This window comes from Vanellus vanellus (genome assembly GCF_965231255.1).
Source record: "Vanellus vanellus genome assembly, chromosome: 13".
Classification (NCBI taxonomy): Eukaryota; Metazoa; Chordata; class Aves; order Charadriiformes; family Charadriidae; genus Vanellus; species Vanellus vanellus.
The window spans coordinates 18,001,748-18,018,087 of NC_138918.1; the positions used below are offsets into that span (position 1 = coordinate 18,001,748).

Below are 16,340 nucleotides of genomic sequence, written 5' to 3' on the forward strand. Positions count from 1 at the left end.
ACATTTTTCTGCAGATATGTTTTGTGTCTGTGTAAATCAACATATATTTTTGGGGATTAAAATCTGATTAATTATTGTAAAATCTCAGATTATATGTTTTTATAAGGTCATACTGTTGATGTCTGATTTGTAGTCTGCAAGTGCCCTTTCATTGTCAAGCTTGTGCTCTCAATCTTAAATTACAAATCAAACCACAGCTTCTTTTCCAAAAACTGTTCTGTCCCCCAATTGACACATCACATTTGACCTACAGGTGGTCTTGTCTGTTGCAAATGTCAGCTATACCCAGCTTGCTCCTAGGCACTCATTTTAGAAATTAGTACTCCCTATTCTATCCATGTTTTCAGAAACCTCATATGACATGTTTTCAAGGTCATGGAAACATAGGAAGAAGAAATTGTCTGTGGCATTGAAAAATATGAAAATAATGTAATATGAAGATGCTACCTTCCTTCTCACTCTTTCCTACGCATTTTTGACCCATCCATACTGCTGCAGTAGATTCTAAGAACTTAAGACTACACAGATGCATAGATTGCTTATGAGAGAATAAGTCTAGAAAGGTACAGACAGTGATTGTGGTGTACAATAGGGAATGGCATAGTAACTTGTTAAAGTTGCCTTGATGGCAAATAAAATTAGACTAAGAAACAGAGCATCGATGATTTCTTAGAATGTTCTTTTCATCTCATGGGTACTTGAATTTCATGAATATGCATAATGTAAATATTGCAAAAGAGGGCAACGAAGAAAATAAGCTTGGTCAGGAGTAAAGGTTAAAACAAATTTAACAGTATATTGTGTATGTAAGAAATAATTTTCTGCAATGCTGTGTGTTTATCTGTATCCCGCTTAAAAAAGTAATCTCTAAGGTCTTAAGAATGCATAACATCTTGTAGTGCTTACTGGGAGATTTTTATGACTTCATTAAGGGCAGTGCTCAATTGCGTCCATAGTGCATCATTTGAAGCAATTATTGCAAATGAAACTTGGGAGTTGAAAAGAATGCAAGGGATATGCTTGTTATTGTACTTCAGTTGGTACTACAGATCTGCAGAGAAATGGTAGCTTTATCCTTCCCATTTCATTCCTCATACAAGTGCAGAATAGGGAATACGTGGGAAGGCAGATGACAGCAAACAACCAAGTGTCAGTGGAGTACTGCTTGAAATATTTTGTGGCCACTGATGGTGCTATTCTTTATCAAATATCTTTCACACTAAGTGAATTGGTGTAAAATGAAATTTGGATGCTGCTATTGTATGATATCTTCATATAATTTTTGTTGTGTGAAGAGCAAGGAACAACACATTGCTGAAGTAAAACTGGGGCTAGGATGAGTTTCTAGCCTGCAACAGGTATTTATACAGGTGTTTTAAATAGCCCTAGTGTTTTGCAGTCTTTTTTTTTTTTTTTAATAAAATAACTTTTTTCCCCAGCCTATTTCAAGGAGCTAATAATGGCTAAGATGAGTAGAAGACACTCTCTTTGTTGCAGTGGCCACAGCTTTTAACCACTCCTTTGACCTTCCAGGGTTGTGATGAATGTGGGGATGAGACCTGCAGAGGAATGACTTTATCTGAAGGCATCTTAAGCCAACATCAAGTCACTTTGAAATACTGTATACACCCTTGCTGCACACTAAAAAAAATCCTTCTTTTTGAATCAAGACCTGAATGACCTGAATAGTTATCTCTTTTTTTTGTTTGTTTGTTTTAAAAATTGGCTAGTACAGTGGAAGCTCATAGAAATAAAATGATAGCTTTATCGTGTTTAAAAACTCTAAATGAGAGCCAAAGCAAGCTGTGCTCTGATTGTCTTTAACCTCCCTATCCCCAATAAAGAAGACACTAAGTTTTTAACAAGGAGCTTGATGTTTAGAGATACAGAGATGTATTGAGTGTAGATAGGCTTCATTCTAAGCCTCTTCCCGACTGGCTGTTTTGTCTTTGAAAGTTTCAGTATAGAAGCACTGTGATGTTGATAGCTATTGAGGAAACAGTAGACAGCTCACTTAGTGACAAAACCAAAAGTTTTTCAAACCATCAACACATTAAAATTTCAAGTTCATAACTAAAAAGAATAATACTTCTTCCTTGGTCTTTGCAATTTCAACTGTGTATTCATGCTAATATTCTCCCACTGCTGACTGCGGTTTGATGTGCTTCTCGGTTTCCTGTTGGCCTTGCCATGTTCCTTACACTTCCTCTCAATAGAAATATTTGAGTAGGCTCTACTTTTATGTTGTATGTCTTACTGCACTCTATCACAGCTGTTTTCTTGTATTCATGTACGTAAATTTATTGTCCTGAACAAGCTGAAATACTTTGGGTCGCTTTGGGGCGACTCATATGTATTTCAAATGTTCAATTTATGCATTAGCAATGCTTGTCATAAAGGTTTTGCTTAGACTAATGTTTGTGTGATAGTTCAAATGATTTTCCTGTTGTTTGAAAAGGAGTTGAAAAAACCTCCAACAAACTATTAGAATTTGCATTTCCTGAGATTTTTATATGTTGTGTGGCATATTCAGTGACTTGTTGACTTCTTGCAATATGGTTCTGATAGATTCTATATGTTGAGTTAGAAGTCACTGCAAAAGAAACAAAAATTAGGTATTATTTCTGGTCTTATGTAATTTCAGCACTGCTTACCCCCCTTTTTTTTTTTCTTGCATTAGGAAAGGGATGAAAGTGGTACAAGAAATTACAACTGTCCTTTTTTAAAAGGATAGCAGGCATATGAATTCGTACTCTGTTTACTCCATTTTATAAAAATCCAGACCAGTGTGGCTTTGCATCAGATGGAGCACTCAGTTGATGTAGCATTCCCATGGAATATCAGCACTTTTTTCCAGTTCTTGTTTTATGCTTCAGTTACAGCTCTTGGTAGGTCTTCTGCTGTTGGGAGAATTGGTCCTGTGAATTTTTGTGGACTCCAGGCAGTTCTGTAGATTATTTTTGTTGTTGTTGTTGTGTAGGTTTATGTAGGACGAAGACTTGGATTCAAGAAGTCTTTTGGGACTTTACTTGCAAACTTCCTCTTGAGTTTCTTCTACAGGAGAGAAGCATTTAGCGTAGTGGTTAAAACAGGAGAATCACTTGTGACATACAGCCATATGTGTTTGTTAGCAAGGTGTAGCTTTTTACTCTGTCATGCTGCAATCATTGACTTCTGCTGTTCCTTTGTAGAAACTATCAAATCAGTTCACAGCAGTGGTTTCTGAAACCCAGTGTGAGAGATGGAACCTGATTTTATAGTATTATTTTGAAAGAATATAACTGTAAAACCTGGAGTGTTTTCACTTACAAACAATGCTAGGCCTGTGTCTTGACTACTTATGCTTGCCTAGTGTAGAACACTCTCTGATAATTTTTGGAATTAATAGCTTTCTCTAGGTTTAAATAATTTTTTTTTTACCCTTTTATAACTTAAATTACCTTATGCTGAATTCAAGAGACATAGGTAGTCAAGAATTGTGTTCCATTGGTTCCAGGTCTACAGTCTTTTTAGACTTCCTATTGTGTGTAGCAGTAGTTCATAATTAAAAATCACATTTGCGTGTAGTTAATTCAGTTTATCTCTTATTGTAGTTTAAAATATGTACAGACTTCAGGGGGTAGTGGAAACATATTTCTGTTCAGGCTTTTAAAAATTAATTTGGGCTTTGTGCTTTGCCAGTGTAAAACAGAAAGCGTCATCTTTACTCTTCTGTTACAGTGCCTATAAACAAATGACAAAGCAAGAGTTACTCCTCTTTTTGAGGTGGGCAGTATATTGCGCTATTCTGAGTGAAAAGAAATTGTGCAATTTCAGCATGCATTTTTTGGGTAACTTTAATCAGTCCTGTAGCATACACTATGTTACCTTGAAGATGGTAAGCATTTGTGTAATGCCTAGTTTTGGGATTTGTTTTAATTTTTTACTAACCTAGGATGTATGTCTGTTCAATATATTATTCATCAATGACCTGGATGAAGGGATAGAGTGTATCATCAGCAAGTTTGCTGATGACACAAAACTGGGAGGGGTGGCTGACACGCTGGAAGGCTGTGCTGCCATACAGCGAGACCTGGACAGTCTGGAGGGTTGGGCAGAGAGAAACCTTATGAAATTCAACAAGGGTAAATGTAGGGTACTGCATCTGGGGAGGAATAACCCCATGCAGCAGTACAGGTTGGGGGCTGACCTCCTGGAGAGCAGCTCTGTGGAAAGGGACCTGGGAGTCCTGGTGGCCAAGAGGATGCCCACGAGCCAGCAATGTGCCCTTGTGGCCAAGAAGGTGAATGGCCTCCTGGGGTGCATCAAGAAGAGTGTGGCCAGCAGGTCGAGGGAGGTCATCCTCCCCCTGTGCTCTGCCCTGGTGAGGCCACATCTGGAGTACTGTGTCCAGTTCTGGGCTCCCCAGCTCAAGAAGGACAGGGATCTGCTGGAGAGGGTCCAGCAAAGGGCTACAAAGGTGATGAGGGGACTGGAGCATCTTTCTTATGAGGAAAGGCTGAGGGACTTGGGTCTTTTTAGTCTAGAAAAAAGAAGACTGAGGGGGGGATCTTATCAATACTTACAAATACTTAAAGGGAGGGTGCCAGGGTGACAGGAACAGTCTTTCTTCAGTGGTGCCCAGTGACAGAACAAGAGGTAACGGGCACAAACTTGAACATAGGAAGTTTCATCTTAACATGAGGAGGAACTTCTTTACTTTGAGGGTAGCAGAGCACTGGCACAGGCTGCCCAGAGATGTTGTGGAGTCACCCACTCTGGAGACATTCCAAACCTACCTGGACGCCGTCCTGTGCAACTGCTGTAGGTGACCCTGCTCTGGCAGGGGGTTGAACTAGATGATCTCCAGAGGTCCCTTCCAACCCTGATTATTCTGTGATTCTGTATCATGGGTGGAACAGACCTATTATCAAAAATAGAACTATAACACTAATAGAAGACTTCAAATTACTGTAACTTTGTTTTCAGCAAAATGTTAGTAGAAATTTACACCATAAAATTGCACAATGAAGTAAAGCTGTTATTACTTTTGTAATTCTCATCATCTGGACCAAGAAGAGGTTAGTGAATATAAATTGGTTCTCTTTACTATGGTTGGATTTGTATCAGCATGTAAATGTAATAGATTAAATCTATTTTCTTCAGTGGTAAATTCATTATGGCAGCAGAGATTACCTACAGCTTTCACAATAACCAAAAATTGATGCTGTGGTCAAATTTTTAGATAGGCAAAAGTGTTTGGCAAGAAGACATTCTGTTTTTCATCTGAAATAAGAACAGAGAAAACAGATAATTTTTTTAGACAAATAAGTATTCCTAGATGTTTCTTTTGGCAATCAGTGATTGCACAGCATCTTTATGCAGATTTGAACTTCCATGAAAAGGACCTGCTGTAGGTGACCTATTGAAATAGGAAGATGGGAGGGAAGGAAGAAACTGATGTCCTGCTTCAGATCTATATCAATGGGGTCAGGTTCTACATTTTGACAAATTTAGCACTCTACCAAAAATACTTTTAAAACCACAGAATCTATTTTTGCTTGGGATTCATTACAGCTCTCAGACAAGAAGTATGGCATATCCTTTTGGATATGTAAAGTATTTGAGAAATACAAGCTTGTTAGTGGAAAGATAAATCACTTTGTGAATATGAAGATCATTGTAGGCAGCTCTTAAGATCTAATGCATAAGTAGAGAAATGAGTGGACAGTGGCCCAGCAAGTCTTAAATATGTTTAATATATTTGATTTTTATTGCAAGTTTTTTCACCATGTGTGCTTCAACAGGTATTATAGAGGCTAAATACTTTCAACCTACAGAGGAACTTCAGGACACAGAGTACTTACTGCAAGTTAGTCTTTAAGGATGCTAGCCTTAAATGTTAGTGATGATTTTGAGCCTGAAAATTACCTGCTTAATTATTCTTGTCCATGTAAGAATATTAACATGTCTTTTTCTTACCCTTGTCATCTTTTCAGGTTTGATTATTCCACTACACTGTCAAAATATACCTCAGAAATTGACAGGATAAGATAAACCATCAGGTAGCTTAGCTGCAGATGGTTTGTTAGGGAGATGTGCTCCATTTCATCTGTTCCAGAAAGTGTAGGTTTGGGGTGGATAAATGAGTGTTAGCCTGACTTCTGCTTCCTGCATGGCACATTGCTGGGATGGAATCGATACAAAGTATGATCAAAGAGCTCTTGCTTTGATCAGCGCTTGGTTTACATTTTCATATTATAATGACAGTCTTAGTGGTCTACTAAGAGAATATGATCTACAAAGATGTTCTTAGTTGTTCCAGTGGTCTAGAACTCGACTTGGTACTATTGTATTTAAGCTCCTCCGCATATCCTCAGCGTAAGAGCCCTCAGTGTGACTAGTACTCTTTGAAGTTAATATTCAAATATGGTGTAAAATTTCAGTCTGAGGAAAGAAGTCCAAATTTATCATTGTTTGTTTTGTGTGCCTCTGTTTCAGTGGTGTGCTCTGTATCGTTTGTATGCTGTATATGCAGATAAACATTCAAAATTAACACTATCTGTGTATCAATTCAGGTTGCTGCCTTGAAGTACATACCATCGGTTCTTCATGATGTTGAAATGGTGTTTGATGCCAAGCTATTGAGGTGAGCTGCTTTTGAACATTTAGTAGGTGTATCACATGGAGTATACAATGTATTGCTGCTGTCAACAATCAGTTCTTATTGATCAGTTTAAGTCAACAGTGCTACACCAGTTTGTCGGATCAAGACAGTGGTGGACCTCTGGGCATATGTTTTCAAAAGAGACCTCTCACCTGACTTACATTAATGACAGAATTCATTATGGTGGCCCAACACTTAAGCAGTAACTTGGTGAATAAAATAAGCAAGTTGGACAATCTGTCTTTTTTCTTTTTTTTTCTTCTCCTCTTCCTCTCTCCTTACCCCTCCCTTGAATAAACCCCATTCCAGAAAACCAAATCTGATTTTTGTAGTTTAAATAAGATTTTTCTGTGTTTTTCAGACAAAGATAAATTACCTCAAGCACACACACAAATATATTTATTCCATTGAAAACAATGGAAAGTAATAAAAATTTGTAAACGTGGCCAAAATCTAGTTTATTCTCATCTTGTTTCTCTTGAAAGTTTTCTTTCTAACCTGCTACTGATCTCTTGTCAATGTTTGTGATCTGATAAATAAATCTAAGTCTTAAAAAGAAAGAAATGTCTAGAAATATATGATCTTTTGCTCTTTTTGTCTTTATTAACACATGATGAATTCATCTGTATGGTATTTATGACACACTTCCTTTACATGCAGCCAACTACTATATGAATTTTACACTTGCATTCCACCAGTGAAACTACAGAAGCAGAAAGTGCAGTCCATGAAGGAAATTGTACGCAGCAACCTTTTTAAAAAACAAGGTAAATATAAAATGCCTTTAAGGCTTAAAATAAATAGGTGTGAAAATGTTAACTGATTTATGTTTTGTGCTATTCATATTTGAAATTGAGTAAAACTGGTACTGAGAGAGTGTGAATGCCAGAAGTCTGACCTCTGGAGAGGATTCGCCTCTTTCTTTCAAGATGGCTATTGTGCAAAGTGTGACTGCTAACCTAGAACAAAGAACAGCTGGGTCTCAGAGGACCAGTTTTGTGGTTTTTTTTTTTTTTTTTTTTTCCTGTGATATAATGGTTAGATGGATGGAGCTATATATATCCTTTCAACCCATTTGTAAGCTCTATAGTGAAATAGGAACATGAAGTGAAGCCTTATGAATGCACTTACGTAAGGCCTCTGCCTCGGTAGAGTTAAAGTCTGGTTGTGCTGTAGTGTAGCTCAGCAGCTATACTGAGCTGTACTAAGTGTCACCATTTATAGGAATTACAACATTTCTTAACCTTTATCACAACTTAGTGTCTTTCTCCAGTCTCAGAACAGGAGTGATAAGTGGTACTGGAATGTCTTTATCGGACTTGTGTGTAGTTTTCCTTCATATTATCACAGAAAGGGAATTTTTGCTGAAGGAGTCCTAGCAGAGAAGCCCAGTTTTACATGGTCGACTTCATCTTCAATTTGAAGTGTTCTGTCTCCTCTCTTGTGGACTGGATGGCTTGCTTCTCTCTCAGCATCTTACTGCTGTCTAGAAGACCTCCAGAACTTTGAAAAGCACACAAGCTGCTCAGGTGGATGTCCATTTTGTCAGAATTTCAGTTTCTGACATTTTACAGATAATGATTCTAGGAACTTAGTGTAACAGTGGGTAGCAAATAGTACTGAGCATGAGTAGAGTGAGAGGGGATTGCTCTGCTTGTCTCATTCTTCTATGTTGCCAGAGGAGTGATGCAGTTCTAACTAGCTAGGACAGATAAAAATTCAACTTTATTTCAAGACCTGTGTTGCATTCTGTTGAGATGGAAATGTATATTGCAAGCTGTAACAATGATTAGCTGTGTCTGTTGTGTTTTGAGACCATTATAGATTTCCTGGACACAATCAAGAAAATAACATAGCTGATTTTATTTTTTAGAATCATAGAACGGTTTAGGTTGGAAAGGACCTTGAAGATCATCAAGTTCCAACCCCCCTGCCATGGGCAGGGACACTTCCTACTAGACCAGGTTGCCCAAGGCCACGTCCAGCCTGGCCTTGAACACCTCCAGGGATGGGGTCTCAACAACCTCTCTGGGCAACCTGTTCCTGTGGCTTACCACCCTCAGGGCTGCTCTCCAGCCATTCCCTGCCAAGCCTGTATTTGTGCTTGGGATTGCCCCGAGATTAGATAATATTGGATAGTATTTCAACCTATATTTATGTAAATAACTTCATGGTCATGAGCTGTGATTATTTATTTATTTTTTTTTTTAAACTATGTGTAAGACTCAAGGTTGCTTGAATCAGTGGAACATAAGTAGCTGTAGCTTGGGTATCTGCAGACACTGATCCAAGCTATTAAGAGCAAATCCAGCTAGCTAATTTTCAAACAGATCTAATTCTGTATTCACAATTTTTTCTGATAGTTTACTGTATTCCTATGTTACAAGTACAGTCTGATTATATCACTATCACCAGTTGCTTTTACTGCTGCTGCTTCTAAGATCAGAAACGCCAGTCTTAGTTTTATCTCTGCTTCTTAGGGTGAGTAGCATTTAGACCACAAGGAAAAATATCCTCTCACAAAACTGAAGGACTCTTGGGTTAAAATAATGCAGGCTCTTGAACTCTTCACCTTACTGGAATTCAGTCAGTGACTGTGTTCAGTATTGAGAAGTTAACTATCTTATTTTTTGTGTGTGTCTGTGTATGTATGCATTAGTACCAATCTTTCGTGCAACCAGTAGATACATAAGATACCAGCCTAAACTCTGGTAAAACCACTGCTTTGCTGTTTGCAAGAACATTTAGAGACTTAAAGCAGCTGGGTAATACTAGTTCTAATAGTACTAAGGATATTACTTGTTTTAATCTGCCTTTTGCTAACTTTTACGCTTTTAGTGTGATACCTTAGTCTCCAGTCAAATACTATTTTTCCAGAAGAAAAATTCAACTTCATATTGTTCTGTTTCAGAATATTAGAAGACAGAGAATTAGAGCAGGTACTGCTGTGGAATGACAATGGTTTGATAATTTGTCTTTAAAGAAACTAGTCTCATTAAAATAAATTTGTTATTGGTTCATATATCAGGAGTGTTGGTCAGGACAACAGATCCCATGCTCGTATAATAAGGAATAAAGCCCTAATAAAGATCCAGAAGGAAAGTAGTTGAGCATCCAATAACCTGTGTGCTTCAAAGTTCTATTGACTTGTATCTTACTCCTTTTAGCGTACATCCCACAGCTCCTTTCTTCTATATCTATGTATGCTTCAGAAGAGGTGAAGCATACATAGAGTGGGCTTTGGGATTCCAAAGAAGCTACCATGATAGTCTGCTTAGTGTGGTGCTCATTTCATGTATTTAACAGGCCCTTGCTTTAGCTATAGTCTGTTAATGGAAAGCATTCTGTAAAGCTTTTCCTGCTTGCAGATAATAATAGATTGCTGCTTGCTTGTAAATGCAGCTTGTCTGATGTCTTGAAATGTATAGCTGTTATATCATGGAAAATTTCTACCTCAGAATGTGTTGTGAATTATAAAAAGGGTATATGTTTTCTTTTTCTATATTCATTAATGTTACTGTCGCCTCAGTGGTGTTACTCGAGTATCTGTTTGGACATTTAGTCATAGATTTTCTCTTTTGGGTGATGATCTTTATAACTTTCCTTTCACCCAATCTGCCCCTACGTTACTAATGGCAGAAAATCAACCCTGGGATAATCGCGGGGTGTTTTCTGTCTAACTGATATTTTATCATTACTTGCCTTTATGTTCTGTTTTCATATTCCTTGGATTTAACCTTCAGGTTTAATTGCCATAGGGGGAAGTCCGCAACATATTTAAGTGCAGGCACCAAAGAATATGAAAGGGCCAATGCACAATTAAGTATCTCTGATACAGTAGTATGAAGAAGTTTCTGCACTATGCTGTTGTAATATTGTGCACAGGAAATAGCAAACAAGTCCTGTTTCTTATACATTGCCATGGTTTAAAACAGACAATTCTAAAGATGCTTTTTTGTTCTACATTAAATACAATTGATTCTGAAATTAATTGAGTAGAGAACCAACTGTGTTTGTAGGGTGTATAAACAATGCCCAATTTATTACTCCAAGCAATGAGGTGGAAGGTAATTTACAAGAATGAAAGCATATGTAGTGTATCACAAAATAGGATGCAGTATGATAATTAAAGTAAGATTGCCAACAGTATCATTAACTAAAGTTCATGTTTATCTAGAACAGGTAGTATTATTTTGTGCCATGAATATGGATTATATTTAACTGCATTGATAATCACAATGAAGTCTGTTTCAAATTTGTGTCTGTTTCAAATTATCCATTTTTCCTTCAGGCTTTAGTATTTAGTCTCTTTCCATGTATTTCATTACAGTTCCAGTTCGATTAATTTACTTCCATTCCCAATGGTATTGTCTTTATAATTTAATTGGATTTCATATATTGGTATTTCATTTCCTTTACCCATTGATGTTCACAGCATTTTCTAAAGAAGTAGACTTGTGAAAACATCAAAATATGTTTTCAAAAAATAAGAAAAAAAAGCCAGTGAGATTCTTTTTTTTTTTTTTTTTTTTTAATGTTACACATGAACCTGAAGTTGGGAAACTTGAGGTTAAGCTGAATTTATTTGGTATGTATTCCCAGGCATTCAAAAGTTTTTTCACAGTAGACTGTCATGGAATAGAGTGCTTTTGTCAGATAGGACGCACGGTTCTGTTGACTGCTACTGTAATTGATCTCCAAAAGCCTCCCAGTGCTACAGCACTCTTACAAGCCTTTAAATTATATTGACAGGTTTTTTTGAGGCATTGATTTCTTGTTCACACTCTGTAACTATAATATAGCTTAGAGGGTTTATGGTAGTTCAGGTGTTTGAGTGGCTGAATGGAGGAAGACTGATGCTTTCAGCTGCTTGTGCGCTTTCATCATAACATTTAGGAACATTCTAAGAGGATGTGTGAGCTCATGCACAGATATTTATCCAGTTTTGTCTTCAGACAATATTATGTCCTTCTTGATCAGAGGACAAGAAATCTTCTTAAACTTATTTTGACACTTTCCTTTAAGATCACTTGATAATTCATTATCTAAAAATATCAGAGGGAAAGAAATGGTTGTCTTGTCCTGTGTAAGCACCCCTAATGGGATTTCAAAGTCTCATTTATGATGTAAGAAACTGTCTCCTGTCATATCTTTCCCTTTGTATAGTGGGATGTAATGGATTATTCTCGCCCTCTTGTGAAATTCTCTGTTGGACATACCAAAGAAAGTTTTGTTAAAAGTGCTTCATTTCTATTTAAAGCTACTTTTGATGCATTACTGGCTTTTTGTAGGAAACCTATTGTCACAATTCCCTGACCATCTCTCCATTCTGAGACATCACCAAATTAAGACATAGCTGTTTACAGGTTACACACAATTTTTATTGTGTTAGTGTTTCTGAGCTTATAATATTTGGAGCTAGATTTTTATTCTGAGTTGACAATGAATTAAATCACTGACATTATGCTGAAATTTGTAAATCAGTTTTTTATTGGTGTGAAATGAATATAATATGCTTGAACGTATGACAAAATGTGTATGTATTCACACTGCTGCTTTTGATTGTATTCTCTAGAGATCCACTCCTGGTTAGGAGTTTGTGCTGTAGCTGAGCACTGTGAGATCTACTCCAAAGAATATAAACTCTAAGTAGGTCACACAGATGGTCACTGGCAGGGGTGGGAATAGAGTTGCAGTCTCTTGGCTTAAAATGCAGGTCCTCTGCTCACTACTGCATGTTCAGCATATGCAAACCACTTGCTGATTTTGGAAGAACAGCAGCAAGAGACATATGTTAGCAGTAGGGGTTAATTTGCCAGATGCCAGAAGAAATGCTGAGACTACAGTAATTCTTTTTTTTTTTTTTTCCCTAACTGTAGAACTCCTTCTATTGTACTATTGCTTGAACAAGATAAGTGCTTGCACACATCCATAATTAAACTGGTTTCCTAACATTCATGTGTACATTACTGAGTTCTACCTGTGAAATAGTCTGATTCTTCTGTTTCCCTGCTTCTAAAGTATTGGTAGTTCGTGTGTTGGTGATCTAGAAGAGTAAAGATTTGAGTCAGATCCGAGATTTATTCCTTAATAAGTAATGCACATATAAATGTGTCCTAAATTTTTGAGGTGCAGCTGAGGAAGACTGTCAATAGGTCATTCCTGTGCTATGACTATTGTTTGTGTGTTATTAATTATATACAGGTTAAACAGTGGCATCTTTTCAATTAGATTATTATCTTAAATACTGTCATATTAAATTTAGGCAGAACCAGTAAAATCAAATAAAATAGGGGAACTGTAATATAGCATAATATAGCATGAAGTGAATGCAAATGGGTTTGGTGATGTTATGGTTTTTTACAGCTTCAGCAATCTAAGATTGTCCTGCTAGGCTCTTTAACTTCTCCATCTGAAAAAAAAGGGGAAGATAATGACTTGCGCTTTCATGTTCTTTTAAATTCTTTTTTCTAAAGGTTTGAATTTGTTATGTGGGTTATGATCTGGCAGGAAATGCAAGTTTTGTTACATAATGCCTACATTTCACAAAGAATATGGTGTTTGGTTTTTCTTTTTAAAATTCTTTTTTAAAGATCTTTGTGTAAATCTGTGTTGTGATTTCAGATATGTGTAAGTCAAGGTCAACTTAGAAAATTTTATAATTAAAATGGTGGCATATAATGAGCATTAAGTCTCTGTTCTTTCTTTTATGTAACCCAGTTAAAGATTTAGAAAAAAGCATATTGTTTTTACCTTCAAGGCCATTAAGAAAAAAAATTTTTTTTAAAAAAAGTAGAAGGAACACTGATTTCTGATTAAGCATCTTTCACTTCAATTATTATTACTGCAATTGACCTATTGATATTAACTGTTCTTCTAATTGTAGGTTGTATTCCTACTGATACGAGTTCTAAAGCCAAAGTCTTTTTCATTTTCTGTGATTGTTTTCCTGCACTGTTTTCAACACAACTTCTCAACATTTTAAAATGTTTGAATGTAGGAGATTGTTAATGCATTTGACTCTCCCTTTTTTAGCTACTGGGAAAAAATTGAAAATACTCACTGTTCATAAATGCCTTTAAAATGGTTCTATATTGAAACATAAAATCTTTCCTGTGGATTCATTCTTGAATTTTGTACTTAGCTTTGAAAAGATTCATTTAAGAAACACACTTCTGAGTAGGTTGTTTTTTTTTTTCCTTCCTCCTTTTGTTATACGCAGTAGTGTTTATAGGGCTACATTACCTTTAAAGCATCACTTCGAATCCAGTATTTTTTGCCAGTTCTGTTCCTGCAATATTTTCATAGGGATAAGAATAGCATATGCATATCTGTAGGTATGTACATTTGTGATGAACACATATAGATTAAAGCTGTTATTTTCTTCTGTTTATGGAGGAGTAGGAGACATGCTTGATATCACTGCTGGTAACTTTTTGTTAGACTTGAGCCAATATGGCAGGTTTTTTAGTTATATTTTTAAAAAATCTTGATATATGGATGGAAATCCAAATTAAATTAGGTGAACTAGTTTTTACACGTGTATTTAGAAGGTCATTGTTAAAACTATGTTTACAACTATTTCAAGTAGAAAAGAGAACAAATACATACTGCAGAAGCTGATATGAAGCTGTTACTTAAGCAAAATTTTGTGTGTCAATTAAATGAAATGTGGTAACATGCAAGTTGGAATTCATCAATATTCCATAATCCAAACACAAGCCAAATTTTTAAATCTGACAGAGAGGATATGCTGACAAGCATTCGTGGCAGACCGGCAGACTGTAACAATTGCAAGCTGGAAAAGGCGCTGAATGCTTAAGTGTTGTTTTGGCTATGGCAATGATAGTGTTAGATGTTGCTCAGGCTGCCTTTGAATACATGGCATTACTTGGCTCCTGTGAGGAGTGGAGAAACTTGAAGATAAGCCTTGAAGTTGGGAAGTGAAGGTATTCTGCAGTGTTATGTTTGGTCGCAGTTGTGTGCTGTGACCAGTAATGCTGTACCTATTCTGTATCTGACCTTACTTGCTGACACTGGCTTTCAGTGCTCAGCAAGTGTTGTGTGCTGCCTTCACAGGATCAACTATTGTGTTTCTCCTTCTGATGTTAGTATGAGAGTCCATGAGACAAAAACAATTTGCATCTCAGTGCCGTCAGAGTCTGTAGGTGATCTATGGTACCTCCCCTTTCTGTGGCTCTTATCTAAATTGTAAAATTTGAATTTAGATTTAGCAATGAATACAATGTATACAGTTGTGAATTTATGGCTTCTGGGCTCCTAGCAAAGAGTTAAATGGCAAATAACAAAGAGGGAAGACTTTTAATAGCAAGATGCCTGCAGTTGTGAACAGATGTCCTTTGTGAAGAAGCATGGCATTTTAATTGAGCATTGACTGCCATCAGAAGTCTCTCCTTGTTGAAAGAATGTTGTTCACTGATTTTATTTTTAAGACTTTGCTCTAAATCTGAGTTCAGATGACACCTATGTCCTTATTAAATTGGCATGCCCATTTTTAAGTGGGCATGAAGCCATCCTAACAGATGGGTATGGCTACAGGCATGCCAGGGAATCAAGAGTAGTGTTTCCTAAGGGAGACAAAAGTGGTGTTAAATCTTTATTACCATTTTGGCTGCACATATGAGGCAGTCAGGAATGAAGCCCGTCTGTGATTTTTGCTGAAGGAGACCCAAATGTCTGTTTTAATGACATTATTGCATTAATGACTTAAGAGTTTGTATTTCACTTTTCTAGTACAGAAGAAATCATTACATATCTAAAGGAGAATAAGGTGAACAGAGGGGTGTTAAAAAACCCAACCAAATCCCAAACCTTGTAACTGCTTAATCTTTTACAAAAATTAATCTACCTGTCCTTATTCAGGAAGGTGCTACCAGGAAACTTCTCTCCGAGAAGTATGTTGAAATTTGGGGTTGAACAATATGTCTTTTGGCAGACCGTGATGAAATAAATGCAAGAGGCTCAAACTGTATCTTGATGTGTTCAAGAAAAAAATGTTTTCTAGAAAAAAAGCCAGTCAGAACAGTTGTTTTTTCATGGGTCTGAACATTAAGAAGTATATCTGTCTTTAGCAATATTTTCCCATCATTTATCAAGAAAAAAGCAGCTAGTTCTTAAATTTTATAATATACGTTGAAAAGACCCTTAAGATCTAGTCCAACTGTAAACCTAACACTGCCAAGTTCACCACTAAACCAGGTCCTTAAGTGTCACATCTACATATCTTTTAAACACCTCCAGGGGTGGTAACTCAGTCGCTTCCCTGAGCATCATGTTCCAGTGCTTGATAACCCTTGAGGCATTTTTTTCTTGTCCTAATGCCTGTTACTTGGGAAAAGACAGTGACACCCGCCTTGCTACAACTTCCTTTCAGGTAGTTGTAGAGAGCATTATGGTCTCCCCTCAGCCTCCTTTTCTCCAGGTTAAACAACCCCCATTCCCTCAGCTGCTCCTTCTAAGACTTGTGCTCCAGTCCCCTCACCAGCTTCGTTGCTCTTCTTCGGACATGCTCCAGCACCTCAGTGTCTTTCCTGTAGTGAGGGGCCCAAAACTGAACACAATATTTGAGGTGGTACCAGTGCCGAGTACAGGTGGACGATTGCTTCCCTAGTCCTGCTGGCCACACTATTCCTGATACAGGCCAGGATGCTGTTGGCCGCCTTGGCCACCGGGG

The 16,340-nt window shown here is 37.0% G+C and overlaps 1 protein-coding gene across 1 annotated transcript in view; it reads left to right on the forward strand.

Annotated features, from left to right (window-relative positions):
* Positions 1-16,340, forward strand: part of DOCK2 (dedicator of cytokinesis 2) — a gene marked incomplete at its 5' end in the record, with an annotated part of 219,255 nt that overhangs the window by 49,829 nt on the left and 153,086 nt on the right. The window contains 2 exons of the mRNA XM_082489775.1: positions 6,558-6,628; positions 7,307-7,413. Of these exons, the coding sequence (XP_082345901.1) occupies positions 6,558-6,628; positions 7,307-7,413 (178 nt within the window). The remainder of the gene's footprint in view (positions 1-6,557; positions 6,629-7,306; positions 7,414-16,340) is intronic.